This window comes from Peromyscus eremicus, chromosome 1, assembly GCF_949786415.1.
Source record: "Peromyscus eremicus chromosome 1, PerEre_H2_v1, whole genome shotgun sequence".
NCBI classification, from domain to species: domain Eukaryota; kingdom Metazoa; phylum Chordata; class Mammalia; order Rodentia; family Cricetidae; genus Peromyscus; species Peromyscus eremicus.
In genome coordinates, this window is record NC_081416.1 from 84,661,008 (window position 1) to 84,687,403 (window position 26,396).

A 26,396-nucleotide genomic window follows, 5' to 3' on the forward strand; every position below is an offset into this window, starting at 1 on the left:
GACCCTCTGCTCGTCTAACTGAGAAAATTGCTGACTTCCTTTGTTCCTGCTGTTAATACTTGGATCTCATTACTTGCCTTTGCTTATAACGACCATGAAGTTGAGTCAGAGGGATCTCCTAGCGCATCCAGCTAGGCCTTCCCAGCCCTTGGCCATGGCTCTCAGAAACTTCATATGAGCATCCTAAGAATGGAAGGACTGGTCCCCTTGGCTTGCTCTTGGTTCTGGACATGATTATGAGTGGCTTCAGCCATCTTGTTCTCTACAGCTTTGCCTATGAATGAATTGAAGAAGTTATGACTCAGTTTTCTTAGGGAACAGCATAATTTCTAGTGCTGGATGGATCTGAGGTAAAGTTAACTGCCACAGCAAATACATTAAAATGTTTCTGGGGCAGATGGGAGCCAAGATGGATTAATCCCTGGAACTCCTTGGTCAACCATCCTAACTGAATTAATGGACTCTAGGCTCAATGAGAGATCCTGCCTCAAAAAATGTGGAAAGCAACTGATCAAGACACCCATTGTCAATCTCTGGCCTAGCATACCTGCATTTATACCCACATGAACATGTATATACACCTTGTGCCCCCAGCCCCATGGGTTTCTTTTCATGTCATTGCCAAAAGGAGTGACTTAGGTCAGGTGAAATTTCATGTCTATCCAGGGTCCAGGGCTCCTGCTGCGTTAGGGCTCTGCCTCCTTGATGTTGCTGTGGTGTCTCCCCAGAAAGCACTAGAATAGGACAAGCCAGTGACTGCACCAAATCAAGATAATTGGGAGCATCTGAGTTGAGTAGGGAATGATGGAGAGAGAAGACACCCCTGTGGGAGGTTTGATGGGACAGGACTAGACTGGTCCTAAGCCCATTTCCCCAGCTTCCCATTGACTGAAAGTTGGCCGTGTGGTCGCAGGGAAGGGTAAGGCAGTCTGGAGGATGTGGAACAGGCTGTGTGCTGAAGAGGGCATCAGCCTTGCTCCGAGTCCATCCAGGACCTAGCTTCTAGGTGGATATTAAAACTACTATTTCACAGGACAGCTTCTTATCCCTGTTCTCTGCAAGTAAGTGTTTAAAATGATATTCTTTTGCCCTAGCTAGAGGAAACACTTCCAGGAGGGTGCTGTTTATCCATGGGGGAGTTGACAGCAACCTTTAAGGGGAGTGTCCTCACGTCCCAGCTCACGTCTATGTTCTCAGCATCCTTCCAGTTGGTGTCAACTTTCAGGAGTACCCCAGCTGAGACAGCCAATTAATATAGTATCAGATGATGGCATAGGGCACGGGAGAGAATGCAAGGTTGTGTGAGGGTGCCGAAATTGCTGAAAAGTAACCATAAAATGAGATTCTGTAGACACTTTTTTTTTATTTTAAAATTCTGCATCTGAAAACACAGTATGGCAGAAAGCGTCTATGTACACCTGTGGTGTTTTTGGTATAATACAGTATTTAATAATCCACTGTTTTCTGCAAAAAAAAAAAAATGTTGCTTTGTTGGACAGAAACAAATTCCCCTAGACAGAAATACAGCTAAGGCACAATTTTGTTGTTGTTTTCTACCATGTGAAAACAAAGGAAAGAGGCAGATGTGGGCGGGTAACACAGTTGTTTGTGAGACTTGGACTCTACCTTGATGAGAAGTATTCGGATGAGTAGAACTTTGATTATTGGTCAACTTCAGATAGTTTAATATTTCTTAAAATACTCCTTTAAATAAATAGCAAAATATTGACATCTTTCAGCGTGTGCCATGTGAACTCACTCTTATTTTTTTAAACTTTTATTTACAGATTCTCTTTTTTTTAAAATCAATACATTACAAAATATTTCTGTACAGTTTTATGCATATTATGATCTATAACAAAATAGTTATTTTTAAAAACTATATCACCACATGTCTTTGAAAACAAAGAAGGAGGCAGTAATAACGTATCTTGAGGCCTCTAAAACAAACATCTGGACAAATGCTACTGACAAAGTAAGAATCTTTTCTTTTCCTTTGAAAGAAAAGATAAATGGATAAAGACAATTGCGCTCAATACCAGTGAATTTCCTATGAAAACCCTGGGGTTGTCTTTGGCCTCCATCAGCACTGGAGTGATGGAAGGGTTCAGGGTGGAGTCCAAAGGAGTGGGTGGACCATCCCTTCAAGAACATGACCCATCCACTGGGAATATTTAATGCTGTCACTTTCCAGGCAAGAAGGATGAAGAGATAAACTGAGAAATGCTCCTGATTTACCCTTGAATGAAGTACCTAAAGTCACTGGGTCTTGGAGGAAGGGGAGACTGGAGTGAGCATCCTGCTGGTGATGCCAGCCCACTGCCAGGGCAACATGTTTAGAGGTGCTTCGGAGCTGCAAGAGTCCCCAAGACTTCATTTTGCCCATAGGAAAAATATGAGAACATTTTTCTTAAAGACGACATTTAAGCTATTCCTAGTGCATCTGCAGACTACAGATTGGCAGTCCCTTTGCTCAGGAGGCCGCCACACACGCAGGCTTCAAGATGCTCTCTCTTCTGTGATGGTGGGGGAAATTAGAGGGGGGGATGTCAGCTTTCCAAAAATAATTTTAAGGCCACATTTCAAAAAGGAGAAACCTAAGGCTTTTTGGAGGAGTGGGGATGAAGGTGGGAGGTAGGAGAAAAATGCAGAAAGGAGAAGATGGCACTGGGAGCCGGGGAGGGAAGAGGCAGTGCCTGCTTCCTAGTGATGTCTACAGGCCTGGGCTGTGAGAATATTCCCAGCCACATGAGGGGAGAAGAGAGGCCACTTTCTCCCTGTGTGGGGCTTGGCAAGAACAGAACCAAAGACAACAGGAGGGGTAGACACAGGTGGTGGGTAAAAGCCCTCTTCAGTCTTAAGAGGGTCCTATAGAATATCTTGCTCATAAGGTAAAACAAACAAACACACAGACAAACAAACAAACAAGCCCAACTAAAACTTACACAAGAAAGGGCGAGAAGGAGAAGGAGAAGGAGAAGGAGGAGAAGGAGAAGGAGAAGGAGACAGACAGGGAGAGGGAGGAAAGGGAAGGGAGGAAGAGAGAGAGAGGGAGGGACGGAGGGAGGGAGGGAGGGAGGGAGAGAGAGACACAGAGAGACAGAGAGAGAGAGAGAGAGAGAGAGAGAGAGAGAGAGAGAGAGAGAGAGAGAGAGAGAGAGAGAGAGAGAATTTGCATAGATTTTACATTCAGCTCCAGCACACTAGCCACCTTCGTTCCACCCTACCCCCAGGTAAACTTCTCAGCAGACATTGAGGTAGTGCCTGGGGTTGACCCTCGGGCAACATAAGGTAACTGAGGCAGAAGCAAAGAAGACTACTTGGGAGCCAGCACAGCCCCACATGGTTTCTGAAGAACCTTCCAGCACAGTGGCAGCATGGCAACTCAGATGTGGACTTTGGAGCTGGTCTGAGTGCTCCCCAGCCTCACCTCATGGATGTGGACTTTGGAGCTGGTCTGAGTGCTCCCCAGTCTCTTCTCATGGATGGCACTGTGGCCATCTCCACTTGGTTTGATGGAATGCCAGGAGGTGGGGACCCGGGCACACTAGGGTCTCTCTGTGTCTGAGGCAGCACCCCAGACCCGAGATTGCATTCTCTCCTCTTCAGCACAGATCAGAGGAGCCCCATGAGCCAGCCCTCCCACAGATGACAAGTTTTCTGAGAAGGGGCTGACTAAGCAGAAACCTCCATTCTCCCACAGTCCAGTGTGAGCTCCCCTCTTTGCGCGCTTAACCCTGACTCTTTCCTCCCCTACCGTCTGAACTCTCCCTCATTTCAAACCACTTTTCCAGAGAGAGGACTTGGCCTGAGCACAATCATGGAAGTTTACTTTTCTGCCCACATCCTTAAAAAACACACACACACACACACACAATAGGTTGGGCGGTGATGACACACACCTTTGATCCCAGCTCTCAGGAGGCAGAGGCAGGTGGATCCCTATGAGGTTGAAGCCATCCTGGTCTACAGAGTGCATTCCAGGACAGCCAGGGCTACACAGAGAAACCCTGCCTCAAAAAATGAAAATCAAAAAGAAAATGAAAGAAAAAGTAGGCAACAATGAAAAACTAGATTCCCTATTAAAACAAAGCAAAGTGAACAAACAGAAGCTGGCTGGCTGGCTTCCCTTACCAGCGGGAAGACTCTACTGTTCAGTTGAACCTTCTCTCTTGCTTTCCCAGGCTGGGAGCCCACAGCTGCCCTTCTTACTGGAGGGGTCATGTGCATGCCAGTAAGACCACGCTCCCCACTACTCCCTTTTGTCTTCCACCCATGGTTTTACCCATCTCTGCTTGTGTCCTGGACCGCATTTTGCTTTTATGACCCCTACAACAGAGTTCCTCTGGCCTGTCAGGCCTTCTCTGCGTGCTCACGCTGACTGGGTTGATACTAGTTTCCAGTCTATCCTCAATGCTGTCAGCAATTGCTGATCTGAACCCTCATGAACTTGGCTGTACATGGTGTCTTCTTCATATTCCACACTTTGTGGCCCTTGATTGCTCTTCTCTGTTAAGGAATGTCTTGGCAGAGAGGTCACAGTTTCAGTCAACATCCTCTTATCTATCTATAAACCAAGTAGCCAGAAGGAGGCATGCCCTCAAACACTAAGGCATACATCCAAAACAGCAACAAACTCCTTTGGAGTGTGTGTGCATGTGTATGCGTGCATGTGAGTGTGCATGCGTGCATGTGAGTGTGCATGCGTGCATGTGAGTGTGCATGCGTGCATGTGTGTGTGTGTGTGTGTGTGTGTGTGTGTGTGTGTGTGTGTGCGGGGCTGGGTATACCTTCTAAACTCAATTTCAATTAAAAAAGTTAAACCAACATTGAGAAATGAAACCAGGAGGCCTCTGGGTCTCCAACAGAAAGGACCTTGAGGAAGGAAAGGGCTGCATCACTAGAGCAAGGGGGGAATTCATTGGGAATTGTCCCATTCCTTCTCAGAGATGACTGCTTTCTGCAGAGCCCAGGAAGTAAGCTTTGGGATGGGTAGCTAACAAACGGCATAGAGAGGTGCTATCTAAAATCCTTCTCCCCATAAGGGATGCCCAACTTTCCTCTCAGCCTTCCAAACTGTCCAGGACCCTGGTCAGCAGTCAAGCCCATGGCTTCTTGCTTCTGCAGACTGCAGACTTAAAGGTTCCTATAGCTGATGGTTGTGTGCTTCCAAAATCCTCAGGCAGCCACCTCCCAAGGCTGTTGTTTCACCCATGGCCTCCAACAAACACACTGTTTTCAGCAGGAAGACATCAACAAATAAGGAATTAAGCCATTTTCCATGGGAAAACATCTTTTCTTAAAATATGATGAACTTGTTTTAAATTCTCCATTTTTTTAAAACTAAAAGCACTATCTGTGAAAATAATTTTATGGGTCCAAAACAGAGGAAACAAATACCCCAAATTAGTTGTGGTGAGTGAGGAAGAAGCTGGGGATACAAAGTCAGCTTTGCCCTTCCCAACTAGTTCCAGTATGGAAAATGTCACTGAGTGTCACTGGGTCTCAGAGTCTGTGGCTCCCAGGGACCTTCCAGGACAGAACACACAAATCTCTAGCAGAAGAGGGGTGAAGAGGGAGACTCCCGGATGTTCCACAGTCCCAGGGAAGCTTTGACCAAGGCAAAGACTGGAGGCATCGAGAGAATGGGATACCAGGCTCCATGTTCCACGTGTTTGTAAAACCAGCGTAAACTCTATGGGTTTGTCGAGAAAGCTACCCGATGGCTCCACGGCCAGCAGACAGTAGCTACCTCCTGAGCTCTCCTGGCTGGGTCCCTAGCCCTCCTCCTAAGAGCACTCACTCTTGGAAGGATTCTGTCTTCCTCTGCTAGGGAAGCTTCTGCTCATGGTTAAACTGGTCATGAGAAGCCCGATGTGTAGAGCAACTGGGTGGACCTAGAGTTTTACACTCGGCACACTTCTCCCCCAACCCAAGCCATAAGCCCACCAAATCCTTGTCCATGGGGCAGGGGTCAGAGTAAGGGTGGGTACTCAGGCATTCCAACATTTTTTTGAATTTAGAGGGACAAATGAGACTAACATCCTGTGCAAAAGGGAGGTTCCAGCCATCCACATGGGTCAATTTCCTGACAGTTATGGCACTGGTTGAAACTCTGCCATGGTATCTGACACCCCAGCTTTGTTCTAAGAACCAGAAGGGCGTAGGGTGGACACTGAGAGATAGAAACAGTGAAAATGAGAGAGAAAGGCAGGCAGACCAGGGAAGATAGGGAAGGGGAGCCTTTTGTGAATAAAGGCAATTTTAGTTAGTAAGATAACGTAATTGACAAGCTGCAAAAAACAGCACCTACTAATTAGTCATTGACTAAAACATATAAATAATAAATACCAAGGGTCCCTTCTCTGTGTCCGCCATGTTAGATGGGGAAGGGGCTGTGCACTGGATGCATCGTCAAGGTGGACTTCAGTACCTTCTTATCCATGCTGGGAGAGATATAAAGATGGACACAACTTTCCCCAGAGAACTTTGTCTTTTGGGGGACTCAATGAGGAAGCAGATGCTCTTCCTCAATGCCCTCCCCAGAATACACATGGCATGAAAACCCGTGGGTTTCTGGTAACTCAAGCAATATGAATAACACTAATTTTTGAACCACCTTCCCTATTTTGAAACTCAATCTTCCTTCTATGTGGTTTAGCCAGACCGAGCCTGTTGGCACCCTAGGCGAGGAAGGGTATGAAATGAAGGACCCGATCTGAAATGTTTGTTCCTGGGTGAAATAAGTCTGATCCATGCAGTTTGGTCACAGTCAACAGCACCAAGTGCACAGTTCACAAAGGTTTGGGGTACCTGACCTCAGAACAGAAGGGGTGCCTCTGTGTTGCCATCTAGCTTAGACGCTTGGGTCCAAGGAACCCCCCTAGGAGATTCAGAGCCTTGGTTCTCCGCTGCTCCCCTTTCAGTACCAAAGAGACCACAGTAGCTGTCTCCCAGCCCAGGAGCAGGTAGGAGAATTGAAACTCCAGCTCTCTATGTTTTACCCTGTTCCTGCTACCAGTTGTGACAGCCTTGGAAGAGGCTGACCTGGACAGATGGCAAGTTGGCAGTCACATGTCTGGGGAACCTTGGCCATGTCACATCAAAAGGCTTTCCTGAACCTCTCTGGTTTGCAGGGAAAATAGCTCACTGAGCGGCAACAGGAACCTTGGAATTCTCCCACATCTCCGCCTCCCGGGGAAGGCCAGGAGCGTGGCCACCAGCAGCTTGCTGCTTTTAGCATGGGCACAGGGTTTCCCAGCCACAGAAATCAAGAGATAAATGGAAGGGCCAGGATGGAGATCCCACCCTTGGTCAGGGCAGTGCTTGTCTAACTGGCTTAAACAGAGCCCTTGGGTTCAGAAGAGGTACCTTGGAGATGCCCTTGGAGAAAGCATCACCTGGTGGGCTGAGCTTCGGGAAGGAACCTCACACAACTCAGCTTCAACCAGAGCAGCCTAGATTTCATCCCGATCTTGCACTTCCACCTCTGACTGTGCTGAGTAAACAAAGTTTTGCTGCTCAAAATAAAAGTTGAAAACTCACTTGTAAGGGGACAAGTGCAGGCCATCGGAGGGAGAGAACAGGAGCCCGCAGGACTGAGAAGCAACCAGAAGAGGGGAGACCACTGTGGCCCTGGGACTGAGTCACCTACTCCAGAGGCCAGCTTGACAAATACAGGCTGACCCTTCTCTGGCCTCCAAACCCTCTCTTCATCATTCTACAGTCAGCAGAGATCCTTGTACAAAAGGCAACCCCCATTCAAGGGAGGAGGCCGGGATTGAGGCTCCATCGGTCCCATGTGGCCACTGCTACCTGAGCCGGCCATCGGGCTTGACTGCACCCAGCTCTGATTTGGGGTCAGGGCTGAAGGAGCTCCAGGCTGTCTGGCTACAGGTCTGCATGACTGGGCAGGCGGTGGGGCCTGTGGCACAGATGTCCATGGCAGTCCAAGTCCCGCCCACCAGTGAGTCCAGCCAGGCTTCTAGTGCTGTCCCAGTGGAGGCTGCATTCTTCCGGGCCTGCTCCACTTGGGCAGGATTGATGGGCAGGCTGAGGACCGGGTTCAGGCTCTGGAAACTCTGCTCCATGTAGGCACTGCGAGGTGGCCCATTGTGCAGCTTCAATGCCTCCTCTGAAAGCCAAAGGAAACAACGAGGTGTTTAAAAGAGTTATCAACCAGGTATCTACCTACTGTGAACCAGTGCAACAAAGTACACCGGGCATCAGCTCCCTGAACTCACTGGACAATCTCATGTATGCAGGGCATGGCACCTTTACTTACTAACACGCACTTATTGGTTATCTTCAGTTGTCCAGACATTTATTGATTAAACAATATATTCTTTCAAGATTTATTTGTTACTTTTATTTACGTGTAGTGTGTGTGTGTGTGCGTGCATGCGTGTGTGTGTGTGTGTGTGTGTGTGTGTGTGTGTGTGTATGCACGTGTGCATGTGTATGGGGGGTCTGCTTCTCCCAGGGCAAGTGCCTTTACTCACTGAGCCATCTCAATACCTTATTATTTTTGAGACAGGTCCCTTACTCAATCTGCAGCTCATCTGTCCAGTTATGTGGTTTGGTGCTGAGCTCCAGGGATCAACCTGCTCAGCACCCAGCACTGAGGTCTCAGGTGCATGTCTCTACACCTGGCTTTTTATGTGGCTGCTGAGGATGTAAACTCAGGCCCCCCCTTGCTTGATGACAAACATGTCACAGACTCAGCTACCTCCCCGATCCCTCAACACTTAATTTCCAGCATCTGCTTTGTACTAACCCTCTCTGATATGAAAAGTGATGGATGATTTACTTCTTAGGCACAGATGTGCTAAATGTAGTGACTAGATTCTGTGCTAGATGGTGGGGTGAACCAGATAGCCAGAGAGGTGGGGCTACAGTGGCACCCAAATACACCAGGTTCGGAGTGGAGAAAGATTGTCAACGATAAGGAAATACACGAGCGGGTAATGAAGGTCATTTCAAGTAGTGATAAACATCACAAAGGTGATAAGCAGGAAACTGAGCCCAGCATAGTATGGGCCTTCAGCCAAATCCAGCCCACCTTCTGTTTTTGTAAAGTTTCATAGGAACATTGCTCTGCCTGCTTGCTGATGCTTTCTCCACTACTGCTCTGGAATGCTAGCGCATGTGTGTAGTTGAGACAGAGGCAGTATTTTTTTTTCTAAAAAGCTGAAAATATTCACTATGTATCATTTATGGGAAATGTTTACTATGCTCTGGCTTAGAGAAGAGTCTGGGATAGTCAGGGAAGACTTTCCTGAGGAGATGACATTTGAATGAAGTATTGATTGATATGTGTAAGGCCAGAGAGGAGAATTCCAGGTAGAGGGAACAGCAAAGGTGAAGCCTCATTACCAAATCACACAAGTAATGGTTGTTGGAGCCAGAACATGAACTCAAGTCTGTTGGCCTCAAAGCCAAGGCATGGCTGCCAAGTGACTGCCATTAACTCTGGAGAAGCTGCAGATTCTTGCTCCCCTGGCAGCCTGGTCCAAAGGATGGCGTGTCAACTCAGTACTGCAAAGTGGTCCTTGGAAGCATGCAGTGTGGGCCAGAGTGGGGTGGGGTGCCCTTTTAACAGCTCTGATTTGTTGATCATCTCCTGGATGTCAGCCTTTCTGCCTGTGGGATCTAGCTGGGCTGAATGGCCTCAAGACCCAAATCCCACATACAAGGTGTGTGACTTCTGACTTGTGTCCTAGTTTCCTCATTGATAAGATTGTGGGGGGCGGGGGAATGCCTCCTGTGGACTCTGAGGGTAATGCATTGACTTATTAGTTCATGATTCCATCACTCAGAAAACGATAGGGCTGGTTTTATCTCATTCATTTTATAGATGAGGAAACAGATGGTATAGTCAGTTCAATCCAGAGTGGTCTGACTCCAAAGGTGTGCTGTCCACCACGATGCTCTATGCAGGTTCAACCAGCAGCTTGCCGCTAAGGCAGGGCTGTTATCTTTTTATTTTGGCACCAGCTTTATGAAGGCTTGTTGTCCCTATATATGGCAAATATGGCCACTCAACCTGGCACCAGTTAGTTAGAACCATAGGAGGCTTGGTTACAAATTCAGAGTTTGTAATCAAAGCCAGGGACACACAAGAGGACTGTTGAGTCTTCTTCGGGCTAAAGGGAGGACAAAGAAATCATAAGAGTTTGGGGGTGAAGGAGACAAACAAGGTGTGTCCTATTTGAAGAGGTTCTTATTCTTTTTTTTTTTTTTTTTTTTTGGTTTTTCAAGACAGGGTTTCTCTGTGTAGTTTTGCGCCTTTCCTGGGACTCACTTGGTAGCCCAGGCTGGCCTCGAACTCACAGAGATCCGCCTGGCTTTGCCTCCCAAGTGCTGGGATTAAAGGCATGCGCCACCACTGCCTGGCCAAGGTTCTTATTCTTAGTCAAATTAAACTTCAATAAATTAGGTTTTGGCCATAGCCAGGATACTGGAACACAGGTTTGGTAGCACCAGCAGGATGTGCCAGGAGAACAGGGCCTTCTGTCTTTGGTACATGTCCTAACTTCTCTATGAGAGTCTCTTTGTGCTTCTACCCTGCAGAGGTAGGAGCAGGTAATCAAGGCTGACAAAAGGCAGGATAATCCAAAGCAAAAGGAACAGCTAATAGACATTGAATATTGGGAGCAAAATACTGTGGTTGATGCATGAAAAAAAAAACACTTTATGAGAAATGAGGTTAATGTGGGAAATGGCATTACGGCATCAGCTCGGAGGCTTGCCTCCATAATTAAATTTTCCTCAATTCCACCTCATCAGATTTCTTGAGATTACCGGGGATGCAACAATAGCAAATTACTCAAGATGAATCATTTCTCAAATTGCATTACTCCCACCTCAGTGTTCCTCGTCTCATTAACAAATACAATTACTGCCAATAGGGGAACTGTTTCCTCCAGGGTAGAACTGACCCCAAGGTCTTTCTGGGAATGGTGGGAACAGCTCCCAACTCCCTGGAAATCACACAAGGAAAAATGGAGAGACTAGGACCATTAGCAGGGTCCAGGGCTTCTCTCTTGGGATGGGTGGATTGAGAGCATCTTTTGCACTGTCCTATACTGTACTTGAGGCAGGGAGGATGTGTGATTCCCATCTCCCTTCTTCACACTTGGCTTTTAGATCTTCAGGGTGCAATGGGTGCCCCATGAAGGAACACTTGAAGACATTAAGATAGGCTCTGCCTTGGCTGATTCTGGAATGGAGGCCCAGGCTTCAATCTCAAGAAAATACCAGGTATCTAGATATTGGCTTCTTCAGCACAAAGACTTAGCAAGAGCTATCAGAATTCATGCCAAGACCCGATTTTCAGGATTGCAGGCACCTATCCCACATCTATGCCTTCTTGGCCCTCATTATCCGTACAGCACTTGGTGCCTGCCGAGAATGCTTCCACTTAGCAGGACTGTCATGTGTATCTAGCTCCCGGGCGTGTGTTGTGTAACTCGCAGATGGACAGTCCAGATACCGATCCTTCTCGGTTTCTCAGAGAAGTTCTTGGGGAAAAGTGTGTGTGTGTGTGTGTGTGTGTGTGTGTGTGTGTGTGTGTGTGTGTGCTGACCATGCCCAGATTGCTCTTCTTGTCATCATCCCGTAAGCAACATGCCACAGCTGTGTGTATACATCCGTATTGTATTAGGCATTAAGAGCCATCCAGAGATGATCTACCATAAACGGGAGAATATGCATAGGTTATGTGCAAAAATTGTGCCCTCTTCTAGAAGGGACTGATACACCTGTAGTTTTTAACAATCAAGGAAGAATCTGGAACCAATTCTATATAGACACTGAGGGGTGTTTGTACTGGGAGTCTCAGAAATCCTGTTTCTATGAGACTGTCTTGTGAGCCTGGGCACATATAATTTCATGTTCCAGAATCTTCCTTGTAGCACTTTCTGTAACAATGTCATCATCAGACAACAGAAGGTACCATGTCCAGTAAGGAACAGCCTGGAGCTCTTTGACTGTGGAATCCCTGTGGCTGGCAACTTGCACACACTGACTGAGAAAGCTACAATTCCTGTTTGGTACAGAATGTACCATGGCATTCTAACCATGTTTCTGTGCTTTAAGACACATGCTTGTGCTTATGATTTAAAAGGCTGCAAAAAGATGTTAGAAAGATGTGCTCTAACTGTCCACAGTGGTCAGATCTGGAGGGTAAGAATTTAGCCAAACAAACAAACAAAACAAAAAAACCCCAAGATTTTATTGACAAAAGGAAGTGGAGGAAAAACAGAAATTCAGGTGTAAACCCTTTGCCTGGAATAAAAACAAGTGGGCCATTAGGGATCAAGTGCCCCTCTCTCTGTCCTCCACGCACACTGTGAAGCAATGGCCAGAGGCATATGTTAGCAACTGCCTTTCTGTTTTAGCTTCCTGCTGAGACATTAATCCTGAAATACTTAATATATTGTTGACTTTCCTAGTTTTGAAACTTAAATGAAGTAATCTTAATTATGGCTTGCTTATTGATCGGTTTTCCTCATTCATCATGCTTTACAGTTGCACGTGGCTAGCTAGCCTTTACTGCTGTCTCCACTACATGAGACGCTACTGTGTAAGCAGGCTATATACTAACCTTTTGTGTGTGGAAACTTATGGATTGTTTGTGGTCCTGTGTTCTATGAACAATTCTGCTATGATTCTTTCCTTTATTTCTGCTTGAGCCTATACCTAAGTGTGGGACTTCTGTGTGGTAGGTGTGTGTATATTCAATATGAGGAGAAGGGTTTCACCCATCCCACAAACTCACCCTACATATTCATCTCTCAGGAGCCTTGGCTATATGCCCATGCATCTCTGACCTGCCCTATGACACTGCCCAACTGTCACAAGCACACATTTATTTCCCACTTTGGAACTGCTCTTTTCGTTTCTATATTTCATTATTATCTCTCATTATTAACAAGGGAAAGGTTTTTATGTTATACACATGTAGGGGAATTTATACTTTCTCTTTCCTTCCCTCTCTCTTCTATAGCTGCCAATGGCAGTCACCGTCTTCAGAGGATAAATGATTGATTTTCAAGCCTCACGGTCTCTGTCCCAACTGTTGGTGTTGGCCACCAAAGCCCCAAAGCAGACATAGGCATGATATCCACAAGTGCTCATGACCGGTTCCTGTGAGATGTCTACAAAGACCAAAAGTGGCCATGTCTGACTGGGGCTCATAGTCTGCCAAACTCTTGTTTATGAGATTTTTTAGTGTATTTTGGGGAGCAAATATTTTCCACCAGTGTGTGGCTTCTCCTTTTTACTTAGGGTATCACATTTTCTATGAGCAGAATTCCAACAGTAATTATTATTTTCTAAACATCCAAGAAGCCATGCTAAAACTCAGTGTGTGCCTAGGATTAGTCCCCATCGTGTCTTAAATATGAGCGAAGCCTTGTGGAAGTCCAGTGGGCCACAGCTGATAAATACTCACACAGATGGCTTTGCCTCTGTGCACAGAGAAGGAATGAGCAAGTTCTATAGGGTAAATAAGTAGGGAAAAAGTCCCAAATGGGGAAGTGTTGCTGTTTGCAAGGCAGTCCCATGCTCCATGTTGGACATGGGATTCCTGGGGGATCCTCATGGGAGGATGGATGCTCTCCTCTCTAAGGACTCTGAGAGTACTCACCTGGTTTGATGGGCTGCTTGTTGGAGAAGGTCAGAGGTGCGACAAGGAATTTGGTCTCTGCAACCGGCACCCAGTGATGGAGAATTTTTACTGTCCAGACCCCAGGCCTCAGAGGCAGATTCAAAGGGGGTTTGTAGTGTGTGAATTCCGCAGTGGATTCGATCAGGATATCATAGGTGGCTGCGATGACATTGACAGGATCCACCCAGATAACAGTCACAGTCACATTGGGCCCCTTTCCCCATTTCTGCATCCCAACGGGCTCATCCATGGGCCCCAAGAGACCGCCGAAGTTCCGGAACAGCCTCTCTTTGGCATCCCAATCAGTGCCAACCTGAAACAGGAAAACAAATCCTGAAACCACTGAGTCCCAGGAAGGTCCATGGTTGTACTTACCCATTTCACTGATGAGGAGACTGAGGCTCCAAGTCACCTGGGACTCATGGAACTTCTGCTCAGGTCGGGACTCCAGGGCACCAGCACCCTGCTGTGTCAAGACCATGCTGTGTGCTTTGACTCCAAACCTTGAACCCATGAACCGGATGTGAGTGTGAATAAACACTGTCCGGCATGCTATTCCAAGTAATAGCCTGCCACTCAGCTGGTGAGGCTGGGCTCCTCTTGGGCCTCTGCTTCCACAAGTGGCACACCTGCATTTGGTGTGGTCCTTATGCATAAGGGTGGAGGCCCGGCTTTGGCTTCTCCAAAGCATTCTGCTCTAGACCCAGGAGACGGGACACGCCTTATATTCACTCTTCCCATGCACCACCTGAATGGCTGCATGGCAAGCCTCTGGGCTTTTCTCCTTCCACTCTGTCACCTTCAAGCTACTCTGCATTCAGGAATCAGGGAGCTGTCACATGCTGCTTCACTATTCAGGGCTTCTTACTGTCCCTGGGTCTGCACTAACCCCTCACTATGGTCCCCAAGTGTTCCTTCCCTCCACCACTATCTACCTATCCTGCTCCCTATGTGCCTTCTTCCAGGCCTTTTAACTTACCAAGCCACCCCTCCTCATCTCTGAATGGAATGCCCTACCTCCTCACACCTTTTCACAGCCCGCCCTTTATCTGAGAGGTATCCTTACGACTCCCTGAACACCTTAACACATCACTCCCCTCTGCTGTAATGTAAGCCTGTGAGAAGACAGCTGCTCTGTGTGGATCTCAACTCTTCTATGGTTCCCCCAAGAGGGCTGAGCACATAGTAGGTGCTTAAGCAATGCTTGCCCAATAAGTAAGTAAATTGCTTGGTAAGAAAGTGAATTAGCCACATAGATCCTTGGCTATGTTGATGGTTTAGATCAAATTAAATGAGAAGGTCTTTTTACTAAAAAAAAAAAAGGGGGGTGCTCCCTAAGAGGAGTGACTTAGTGTTTCTGACGTGTGCACATAGGTATGTCGGTGGCAGACACTGAACACAATGTAAAGCTATTCTCTCTCTCTCTCTCTCTCTCTCTCTCTCTCTCTCTCTCTCTCTCTCTCTCTCTGTGTGTGTGTGTGTGTGTGTGCGTGTGTGTGTTCACATGTACAGGTTGAGGTGAAGGTGTGGCTATACAAGTCCACTGGAAAAGTTGCTGTACATGCACAGCAAACAGTAGCTGAACTTCTTTCTCTGTGTTCTTGCCTGGAATTACTATGTCCACTCTTCACCTAGGACACATAGTTCCATGTCAACACCAAAGGCTCACACTGGCCAGACATTAAGTGTAGCATCTGCATGTACCTGCTCATGTGATATTCTCATCTGTGAAGAGGAGAACTTTGTTACTATTCTCAGTGTGCAGATGAAACTGATGCTCAGAGTTAATATCTTGTTGTGCGAGTCCAAGAAGTCTACTAGTAATGGATCATCTATTTGTCCATCCATCCATCCATCCATCCATCCATCCATCCATCCATCCATCCATCCAACTGTCCATACATCTACCCATCCATCCATTTCCTGCCAATATGCACTACCTATTAATTATTTATTTCACAGTATCTATGTCCCATGAAACAATATCTCATGTATATACTATCCCGAATATCATCAACCAAGAAATTCACCCACCCATTCATCCATCCATCCATCCATCCATCCATCCATCCATCCATCCATCTATCCATCCACCCACCCATCATGTCTAAATATCTGTGTATTACTCTATCATTTACTGGTCATTCTGTCTGTCTGTGTAGCCATCCATCTATTTACCTACCTACCTAGCTACCTACCTCAAACTTGAACACATACTTAATGATCAGGGTTGAGCAGACAGACTTCTCTTTATAACTATACTCTGGACACCCACTCTTGTAACACTACTAACAAAAAAAAAGAATGGTCACAAAGCCATGCTGGGGTCATACAGAATGAATTTGTAACTGCTCAGGGAACTCTTTGGAGCATTGCTCTTACATTTTCTAAAGGAATGGGGGTGGACAGTTACCTGAAATCTGTATTCCCAGAGTCCCTTAAGCTGGAGAGTGTGGATGAGCTTGCAAAAAATGGGGTCTTGTCTTAAACCGAGGAGCATGAAGGATATCACATGCCTCCTGCTCTAGGTGTGAGGAGAGGGAGTCTCCCTCTCAGCAGTCCCATTTCTGTCACCTCCGTCATGTCTGTCATCTTCCACAATGCCTTATTGTGGAAGTCTACAATCATTCGTTGCAAAATGGGCTATTGCAGAAGTTTAAATAAATGTTCAAGTTCAAGCCTCCTATACTGCTTCCCAGCTCCTAACCCCACCATCATCAACCATGACCTCAACCACTCTCCATCTCATTCATTCACCATGCTCTGGCCTTTCTTCTTCTTCTTCTCCTTCTTCTCCTTCTTCTTCTTCTTCTTCTTCTTCTTCTTCTTCTTCTTCTTCTTCTTCTTCTTCTTCTTCTTCTTCTTCTTCTTCTTCTTCAGCATGCCAAGCTTCTGCTCAGAATCTCAGGACATCTGCCTATGCTCTGTTCTCTACTCAGAATGTTCTAGATCTTCCCATGGATGATATGGCTCTTTTACAAGTGTCAGCTTGAACCTGATCTATTTTTAAAAGCCTTCCAGAAGAAACCATCCTATTAGAGATTGCCTTCACCAGCCTCCTGAGCCTGAGCAACCACATGAATAGATTTCCTTTTGTTCTGAAATACTTGCCACTAGGTGAACTATTTTTTCTTCACTCACTACTTGCCTGCCTGCCCCAGCAGAATTCAGTTCCATCACAATAGACAGCTTGTCTGGCTCACTGCTGTCTCTCATGAATCTAGCATATTGTAGGTCCTTGGTGAGCACCCTTTTCTCCAATCAATGGCATGGGCCAGCATGTTAGAGAAATCTCTCAGTTGACCATCTGCCACTATAAAAGATCCTGAGACCATGATAATATCAAGGGTACCCTTACACTGTTTATAAGGGGCCATTTAGGTCTTCCTTCCTTCTTGCTTAGCTCTGTACCTTTGCCATTAAATAAACATGACCAGAAAAGTTCTACACACAAGGTTGGGGCCTCTGCCTCCTGTGCCTGCATTGTTAATGATGGAATTGGTTGTCTTCTCACCAGGGCTGCAGGATTCATAGTGAAAACACTCACAAATTACTAGCCATGTGACAGCCAACTATCTCTTGTCACTGCCAGAGGTACCCAGTGACCCAATAGCAGTCTGATAAACAGGGAAAGCCCAGACACCAGGCATTCATCTCTTTAATGGGACATGAATGTCTTCAATGGGCTGCTTGGGACCCCAGAACAGAATTCAACTGGAGCAGCATCTAATTGCCCTGCTAACTCCAGTAATTTATGGACCTGGCTGCCATAGCATCTCAGAGCTAGTCAGTCCCCATGGAACCTTCTTTAAAAACATGAGTTTACAAGAAACTCATCCATGCTTGTTTGACAGGGAATCTATTCAGTCATGGGGCAAAGCAAAGAGACAGGCGCCCAGTGAGTGAAGAAGGACTAGCAAGAAAACATAAGCAGGTGAGATTTCTCCCTCATTCTCCCAAACTCTCAAGTTCCTGCATATCAAAAGTCACTCTTCAACCTTAACCTGGCACTCAAACCCATTCCTGCGGGTCATGAGGCCCAAGCTCCATCATACTTCCTCTTCCTTCCAGCATTTCCCAGCCCTAGGGACAGTCACATTCATTCAACAGTATTCAGCACCTACTAATGACACAGCTCTTCTACTAAAGATATGTGCAGAGGATGCAGCAGTGAGTGATAGATAGAGGTCCAGTTTTCTGTTGTACAATCAAGACATGTTCATAAATAAGCAAGATGACATTATAAGGTAAATTCTAAAAGAGGCAATTAAGGAAGTAGTAGGTGTTTAATGTTGCCATTGTGATACAAGGGGCTAGTCAGGGGAGGTGTCTCTGAAGGTGTCTTTTTGGATTTAGATCAGAATGACTGAAAAATAGAAGACTGAAACATACAAGACAACCCGTGAGAAAGCAGTCTAGGTAAAGGGACATGACAAGCTCAAGTCAAGAATAAGGACATCTTGTTTGACAAAGACACAGAAACTGTGAGCAAGAAATAGTGTAGTATTGGACAAGGGTGGAGAGGCAAACAGCAGCCAGATCATGTGGGGCCTTCTGGGCCTGCAGGCAGGGATGATGTGACAAGGATGTACCAGGAAGCCATCACGCAAACCAAAAACATTTCTAAAAGCTGATGCTATTGTGAGCAGAGGGGAGCAACATTTTATGGATTCATACATCTACAGTTAGCCTACTCAACCATCTTTGACACTTCTGCTCACCAATCTATCCATCCACCCATCCATTATCTGTTCATACTTCTATCTGTCCATTCATCTACCCATCCACCTGTCCATCCATCCATCCATCCATCTATCCATCCATCCATCCATCCATCCATCCATCCATCCATCCATCCATTCTATTGCCTACCCTTCCATCACTTATCTGTCTGTCCATCAATCCATCTGTCCATTCATATACCCACCTATACTCCCATGCTTCAATCCTCCATCCATTTGTTTGACAGTTCATCTAATCACCAATCAGCTCCATCCACCCATTCATCCATCTATCTATTCATTCATTTACATGGCCACCAGCCCACCTACTTCTAAAGTTTAGGAGCTAGCCCCTGTGGTAGGAAAAAGGGGAAAATAATGGTATAAATTGAAGCATGGAATTTGTGGCCAGTGAGATGTGGAATCAATTTTGTGATTTTCCATGTCTTAGCAGTTATTTAGAAAATAGTTAGACGTCCATAAACCTCACCTAATCCATTAAATGGTACTAATGCCATGACTTCATGAGAAAGCTGCCTTGTTACTGGCTCATTACTAAAACGGGCTTAGAAGAAATCAATGGATGGGATGCAAAAATAAGAGAATAAAATTTGCCTTAAAACAATAGACCATGCTTCTAGGCTGATTCTGTTCCAAGATGTTGACACACTCCTATACCTCTCTGGTTGCATTGTTATAAGATGCTGATTCCGGTGTATGCAACTGGGAAATTGTCTCCAGGAACAGAATAAGCTCATCTTTATGGCGCTACAAACATTCTCTTTCTCAATTTCCAACACTAAGTGTCAGATGAAGCACAGAGGCCAGCAAGAGAGCGTTAGGAGACAATTAAGACTGACATGCTTTGGCCTCTTACCTCAGAAAACTGAAGCCTCCCAAAGTCACTGGGGGGACTTGCGATCTTGAAGACTTTCTTTGGCATCATCCATGTCTCCAGTGTCTCCAGTTTGCTCACAGCAAGGTTAGTCACGTGGTGCTTGATCAGAAAGCCTTGGAAACGGTCGGCAAGGAAGTAGAGATGGACAGATGCTGGGTGGCCCATTGGGTAGTACCTACAAACATAGAATCAGGATATGAGGTGTGCAGTGTCACCATGAGGCCCCCACACTTCACAGTGGTCTAGCTCCTACAATAGGCCCTGTTAAGCCAATGTTTACCTTAATCTGCATCAGTCTGAAAGCTGCTATCTATGAATCTAGGGTCTAAGTATTTGCAAATAATTTTTTTTAACCAGTGATAAATGGAAAACATGCTGACTATAGGAAAGTACAATAAAGAAAAGAAATCACTGCTTTTGATGCCTGTTCCCATAAATAACACCAATTCACAGATATCTATTGAGTGCTGGGTACCAGAGAGTGAAATGATGCCTGAATACTTCTGTTGGTGCCTTTCCTCTAGCCTCATTTTCAATGTATGTATTTGCAAACATGTTACCTAGTGGGCTAGCTAGTATATGTATGTGAAGGTGGAGGTACACACATGTGAAGGCTAACTCTAACCACAGATGTCATTCCTTAGGTGTCTTCCACCTTGTTTTTAGAGGCAGGTTCTATCATTGACCTATCGTTTGTCAAGTGGGTTAGACTAGCTGGCCAGCGAGCCCTAGAGACCTCGCCAGTGCTGGTATAACCAAGCACCTGCCACGATGTCTGGCTTTTTGAATGTGGGTTCTGCAAGACTGACCTTATGTTCTCACACTCATATGGCAAACACTTTACTGATAGAGACATCTCCCCAGCCTCATGAATATTATGCAGCTGGAATCATAACATATATGCTATGCTTTTGTGCCATTGGACTTCCTGAGCACACTCACATCTCTGAAAATAAGATTGTGTGTGTCTGTGTGGATAGGAGTGTGTCATGGAACATGGTATGTTATAGAAGCAGTGATCTTTTGATGGATAATAGTAGACTATAAAACATTTGTTATTCTGTTGGAATTCATATTTATTTACCCTGTCTCACACACACACACACACACACACACACACACACACACACACACACACACCTCTAAAACTCTTGATCTAGTACCCAAGTTTGTTAGAAACACTGATTTATCTTCTTGTTGTTGTCTTCCTTAAGTGGGTGTTGATGACCCCACACTCTTTTTCTTTTTCTAAAAATTACTGCCAATACATACTTGCAAACATCCAGCCTCCAACAGGAAGCTTGTTTTAAATTGTGTGCCTTTGGTCCATACAGATTTGCTGGCTAGATAGGGCTCGAAAGCTTAGCATGGAAAAGGAAGAAATGGGGAGCAGAAAGGAGAATGGAAGAGTGAGCCGTGGAGACCAGCAACTCTCCACTTGCAAAATAAAAAGCTGCCACTTCTGCAGCGTGTAAATTGCACAGCGCTAAGAGGCTGCCGCGACTCCCTAATAACAGCGTTCCACAAATCACTGTCCCTCCTCTGCGAAACGCAGGCTTCCCTCTGCTTCCGATCTGGAGTTTGAAGTCTTTATGTTCAATTAGAATGGTAGGGGAAGCCTCCTTCCTGTGTTGATGCACCTCTCGAAATCACTGCCTTGTTACTGGGATGCCTCTGGGGCTCTGCAGAAAGAACCAGCTTTCTTCAGATTGCTGGGTCTTCATGGCTCACACTGCACTTTAGATGTGATCATTGTGGGTGGGAAGCCTTGGACCCTGTGCTGTTGCAGTTGCTTGGCATTGTTTGGCAGTGCTTTCTCAGGTGGTGGAGGTGTGGGGTATCTGTGCTGCCCACCATGGTAGCCACCAGTAACTGCTGAGCACTTGAAATGTGGGACAATTTTTAATGTTAGTTCATTTATTATTCTTTAATTTGTGTGCATGTGTGGTACAGGTATGTGTGTGCATGTGTGAATGTGCGTGTATGTGTGTGTGTGTGTGTGTGTGTGTGTGTGTGTGTGTGTGTGTATAGGCCAGAGGTGATATAAGGTGTCTTTTTCTATAACTCACCAACTTATTTTTTGAGACAGGGTCTCTAACTGAACCTAGAGCTCACCAACTAGACTGGATGGCCAGTGAACCCCAGGGATCTTCCTGTCTACCTCCTGGTGCTAGGACTAAAGTTTCATGCTGACATGCTTGGCTTTTTATGTGGGTGCTGGGGATCTGAACTCAGGCCTTCATGCTTGACTAGCAAGCATTTTACCCATCTTCTCAGCCTCATTACTATTATTATTTTTTCTTTTCAGACAGAGTCACATGCATGCCAGGTAGGCATCTAACTTAATACATAGTCAAACATGGCCTTGAATTCCTGATTTTCTTGTCTCTTCTTCCAAATGCTGAAATTACAGATGTAGGCAACTATACTTGCCTTAATTTTAGTTAGTTTAAGCGAAAATGATCACATGTGGTACTTGGACTCCTTGATATAGCCTTGGAAGAGTCTGTGTTCACCTGCACAGGTGTCCCCAAAGCCTCAGGTTTCCAGTATCTGGAGCACATTTGCAGCCTTCTCTGCACTGGTGTGGAAGAGTCTATTTCCCACTCCTGGCTCATCTTTGGCCAATAGCAAGTGGAGAGATGCCATAGCTGTTCTGATCCAGGCCTTGTCAACCTTGTGTCTACCTTCTTGCCTTCTTGGGGTCACCATGGGAGTTGTGCTTAGGCTAGCTTGTGGAAAGATGAGTCATTGGTAATGGATGAGAGTCACTAAAAGTGTCCGAGCCTGTGCCGTTGTGGTTTAGCCAACAGTTCCCAGCCAAGAGCTGCAGAACAACCCCTCTGACCTGCAGCTGGCTGCAGATGCAGAAGGGAGGCAGGTCCAGACTCAGAAGGAAGATGGCCCAGCTGATTCACAAGTGAGCACGAAGAAAATGATTACAAATTCCCAATCCTGATCTATGTGTTGCAAGGCATTGTTCCAGCAGTCCACAGGTAATGCACTGTTGGTGTTTGTTTTGTGAGGTGGGGAAGGCCACAGATAGAGGAAAGCTTGCTGCCTGGGAGTCAAAGGAGAAAATATTTCCAGAAAGGAGCAGTCAATCATACTGAGTGTTGCTGAATGTCAAGAACATGAGTGAAAGTTGAGTATTGGAGTAATCTGTTGTTTTATTGCTTGTCTTTTCTTGCATTCTTCTGTATGTGTGTGTGTGTTTGTGTGTGTGTGTGTGTGTGTGTGTGTGTATTTGGGGGTGAGTGTGTACATGTGGGGGTGTTGGTGAGTGTGTGTACAGAATGCCTGTGGGGGCCAGAGGACGGTGTTGGGTATCAGTCCTTGGGTATCCTCTGCCTTTTGTTTGAGGTGAGGTCTCTTACTGGCCTGGAACTTTGTCACTTAGGCTGGGCTAGCTGGCCTGTGAGCCTCCAGGATCCATTGTCTCCTGTTCTCTCTCACCATTGCTGGGATTATAGGCAGGTGTTACAGTGCTGGAGATCCAAAAGTCTTCATGCTTGTGAGACAAGTGCTTTCTCCCACTGAGCCATCTCCACCAAGAATGCTTGTTGTCTGGCTCCACCTCCTGCTCTACTGAGTACTGCCAGAGCCTGGCCCAAGCCTTCATAATGCCTCCGCGGGGGGCGGGGGTGGCAGGAATAACTTCACTGTAGTCACACTGGTTGCTTCTTCTCAGCCACAAGCACTGTGCTTAATACTTGCAGCTGGAGTGCAAAGCCCTGTCTTTTTCTACTTGTTTTGTTCCCCTCTGCCCAAACTGCCCACTTTCTGGCCACAGGTGCCTTACTTTGGGCTCCTGGGTGTGCTGTGCTCGGTTGTGCCCCAGGGCATTTGCACAGGCCCCTCTGTCTGCTGGAGATGCGCTTCTCTTGTGAGTATATGGTGAGCTGTGCCTTGCCTTTGTGCTTAATGAGAACTTGCTCCGAACTCAGCAGAACATCCATTCTTACAGATAGTTTTGACCTCTGTGATCACACATGCCCAGGCACATGTGCACACTTGGGGACTGTGTGTCTTCACACTAGAATGTGAAGATCAGGACCTTGGGGTCAGGTCTGTCTGGGTCAGAGGTGAATGTTCAGTGCCTAACAAAGAGCCTGGTACACAGTGGGTGTTCAAGCAATGCTTGCTGAGTGAGTGAAAACCGAGGATTTCCTATAGCTTTGCACTTCTTAAGTACACCTGAGGACCATGTAGCCTGAGATGTAACACACAGCCCTCTGCACCTTCTCATCACATTACTCCATCCCTAGGGAATGGCAATAGCAACTTCACTAAGAAAAGCCAAAGAACCAAGAGGCAGTACGATAACTTACAGAATGTAGTAGGAACATTTGTTTGGCCCAAGGTATGTTTCTCTCACTCCTTTTTTATATAAGGTGAGCTTGGGGAAAAAAATACAGCAACATACAACTTTAGGTTTCTGCTTGCCTTGAAAAAGCAAGTGTTTGGTAGTCAACTTCAAGTTGACATTCTGAGCAGCTTGGGCTAGAGTTCAACTAAGTAGTACAAGTGGTCTAGGCCAGTTTGCACAGCACTTCCTGCTGGGTGTGTACTGACTTGCAGGTGCATGGAGCTCAAGTGGTCTAGGTCGGTGTGCACAGTGCCCCCTGTAGGGCTCATGCTGACTCACAAGTACTATATTATTTACCGGCATCTGAGTTGGGGTTTGGTAGTAACATATTGGCATCTCAATCCCTGCATGGTGGATCGGAAGTGGTCTCTATTTTCTTGTGCTCTCATGTTTGAATCTGCTATATCAAACATTTCTGCAAAGCACATGCATTACTTTATAATGAGAAAATGAATCAATAAGCACTGTTTTATGAAAGGTTGTACTGCAGCCTGGAAATGCACAGTGTGCATGAAATGCCCAGATCAGATGAAAGGCACTTGCTATTTCCCTAGATGCCCCACGGGTAGCAATTCATTCTCCTTTGCCTTTTTTGGGATAAGGATCCTTTGTCCTGATTTATTCCTAGCCTCCGATTCATAAATACATGGCTTTGCCCACGGCAAGGCACAATAGCTCCATCACAATAAAAAATGAAGGAGAAAAGCCAAAGGATTCTGGGCCTGAGGCAACTAGATGGCTTGCTTCATTCCAAAGCAAGTACCAGGAGAAAGTTTCAACAACCCTAAATAAATCGGGAGTGTCTTTCGGAATTCCCTATAAGATCATTTATCTTATAGGTTCTAGGGAGCTCATGATTAAGCTGGTCCAGAAGAACAGTTGCCTCCCAAGTTTGGGGCACGATGCTGTATACTAGACAAACAGTCTGTGGTTCCAAGGTTTACACTCTTCCCACAGTCTGGCCAGGGGGAAAAGACACTCGCTGACATTGATACTGGGTGGTACAACCACACGAGATGGGCCTGATGTCCCTTTGACTTGGGGAGGTCAGGAGTGGGGGTGGCAGGAACCCTTGACCACAGAGGTGGATTGGGAGATAGCTCCATTGGTAAAATTGCTTGCCATGCAAGTGTGAAGACCTGGATTCAGATCCCTAGTACCTACGTAAAAATCCAGACTTGTGGCATGTGCCTGTATTACCAGCCCTGGGGAGACAGAAGGACCCCTGGGGTTTGCTGGCCAATCTTACTGAATCAGTGAATACACACACACACACACACACACACACACACACACACACACACACACACACACAGTGGGCTGCAAAGGTGACTCAGCAGCAAGGGCTTACAATGCTCTTGTAGAGGACACTAGTTCAGTTCCCAGCATCCCGAGTGGGTGGCTCAAAACAGCCTATAACTCCAACTCCAGGGCGCCCAATGCCTTCTCCTGGCCTCCATGGCCATCCATACTCATATGCACATATCCCTATACCCACACAAAGGCACAAGTGCATATTAATACTTCAAAAAAATGTGGGAAAATGAGACGAAGAGTGATAGAGGAGTGTACCTGACATTGGTCTCTGGCCTGCACAGTTACATGAATGTGTACACATGCACATACCATAACACACATAAGCTTCTGACAGGGTGGGACTTGATGACCTTAACGACTAGGAAAGGTAAACTATGCAGTGATTGTAGGGATAGTAAATAAAGAGCCACAATGAAACAGCAACGGGAGGTGCTCCTTACGGTTACTATCTTAACCAGAACACTCACTGCTAGCCATTGTGATGGCTCTTATAAGGGACACTGGGGCATCAAAATCTCATGAAAGCTACTCAACACCTCAACGCGTAAAATAAGATTAAAATGAGGATCACAGTACACACTCAGGAGGTGGCTTGGGAGCACTTTCTTTTCATCTTACATATGAAGAAACTGAGGATCTGAGGAGTTCACACCTTGTCCAAGGTCCAGATATAATGGTGCACACCTGTGATCTCAGACGTGGGGGCTGAGGGTGGAGGGCCACAGTGAGCTTAAGGTCAGCCGAGGCGACACAGTGAGATACTGTTTGCAAAAGAGAAAAACCAAGGAAGATAGGCTGACGAGAAGGAAGGAAGGAAGGAAGGAAGGGAGGGAGAGATGGAGACTTTGATTAGGGTCAGTATGACAGCTTGTGTTCGGAGAATAAAAGTAAGCTAAGAAGCAGAGCACTAGCACAGAGTGGAGGGACTCGTGTAGCAACCAGGGAGAGCAGGGAACAGAGAGGCATGGCATAGCACCTTGTTCTGCCAGTGACCCAGCTCGGCACCTGGCTCACCTGCAGCTGTTTTCCCCATCAGTGTGCAGGGACGACTCTGCCCTTCGCAGGCCCAGACGGATGAAGGAGTGGTACAGGGTGAGCGCCACATCGCTGAGGCTGTGGATGCCATCTGGCTCATCATAGACATTCTCCCAGTAGGAGCGGAGGCCCGGGGTGCCCGCAGGATAGTTCCCATACAGGTAAGAGTCCAGCTGCCCAATGATTTCCTGGTTCACTACGGCTTCAAATTTCCGGGCAAAGAAGGTGGGCCGGGCTGTCTGCTGTGCTCAGGAGAGATACAAGAAAAGTTTATCATCAAACAAGGGGGTGGGGGGGTGGGGGCATCATCCTACACCCTTCGAGGAGAGGAAAGACACTTCTGTAAGCTTGCCAGGTTCAAACTCCAGCCCTGGGACTCCATGA

At 46.3% G+C, this 26,396-nt stretch overlaps 1 protein-coding gene across 1 annotated transcript in view; it reads right to left on the reverse strand.

The window, feature by feature from the left end:
• Positions 1–4,952: 4,952 nt before the first annotated feature.
• Positions 4,953–26,396, reverse strand: part of Xylt1 (xylosyltransferase 1) — a 204,962-nt gene continuing 183,518 nt past the window's right edge. The window contains exons 9-12 of the mRNA XM_059259203.1: positions 25,992–26,254; positions 19,271–19,466; positions 13,652–13,985; positions 4,953–8,134 (exon numbers count right to left, since the gene is read on the reverse strand). Of these exons, the coding sequence (XP_059115186.1) occupies positions 7,812–8,134; positions 13,652–13,985; positions 19,271–19,466; positions 25,992–26,254 (1,116 nt within the window). The 3' untranslated portion in view covers positions 4,953–7,811. The remainder of the gene's footprint in view (positions 8,135–13,651; positions 13,986–19,270; positions 19,467–25,991; positions 26,255–26,396) is intronic.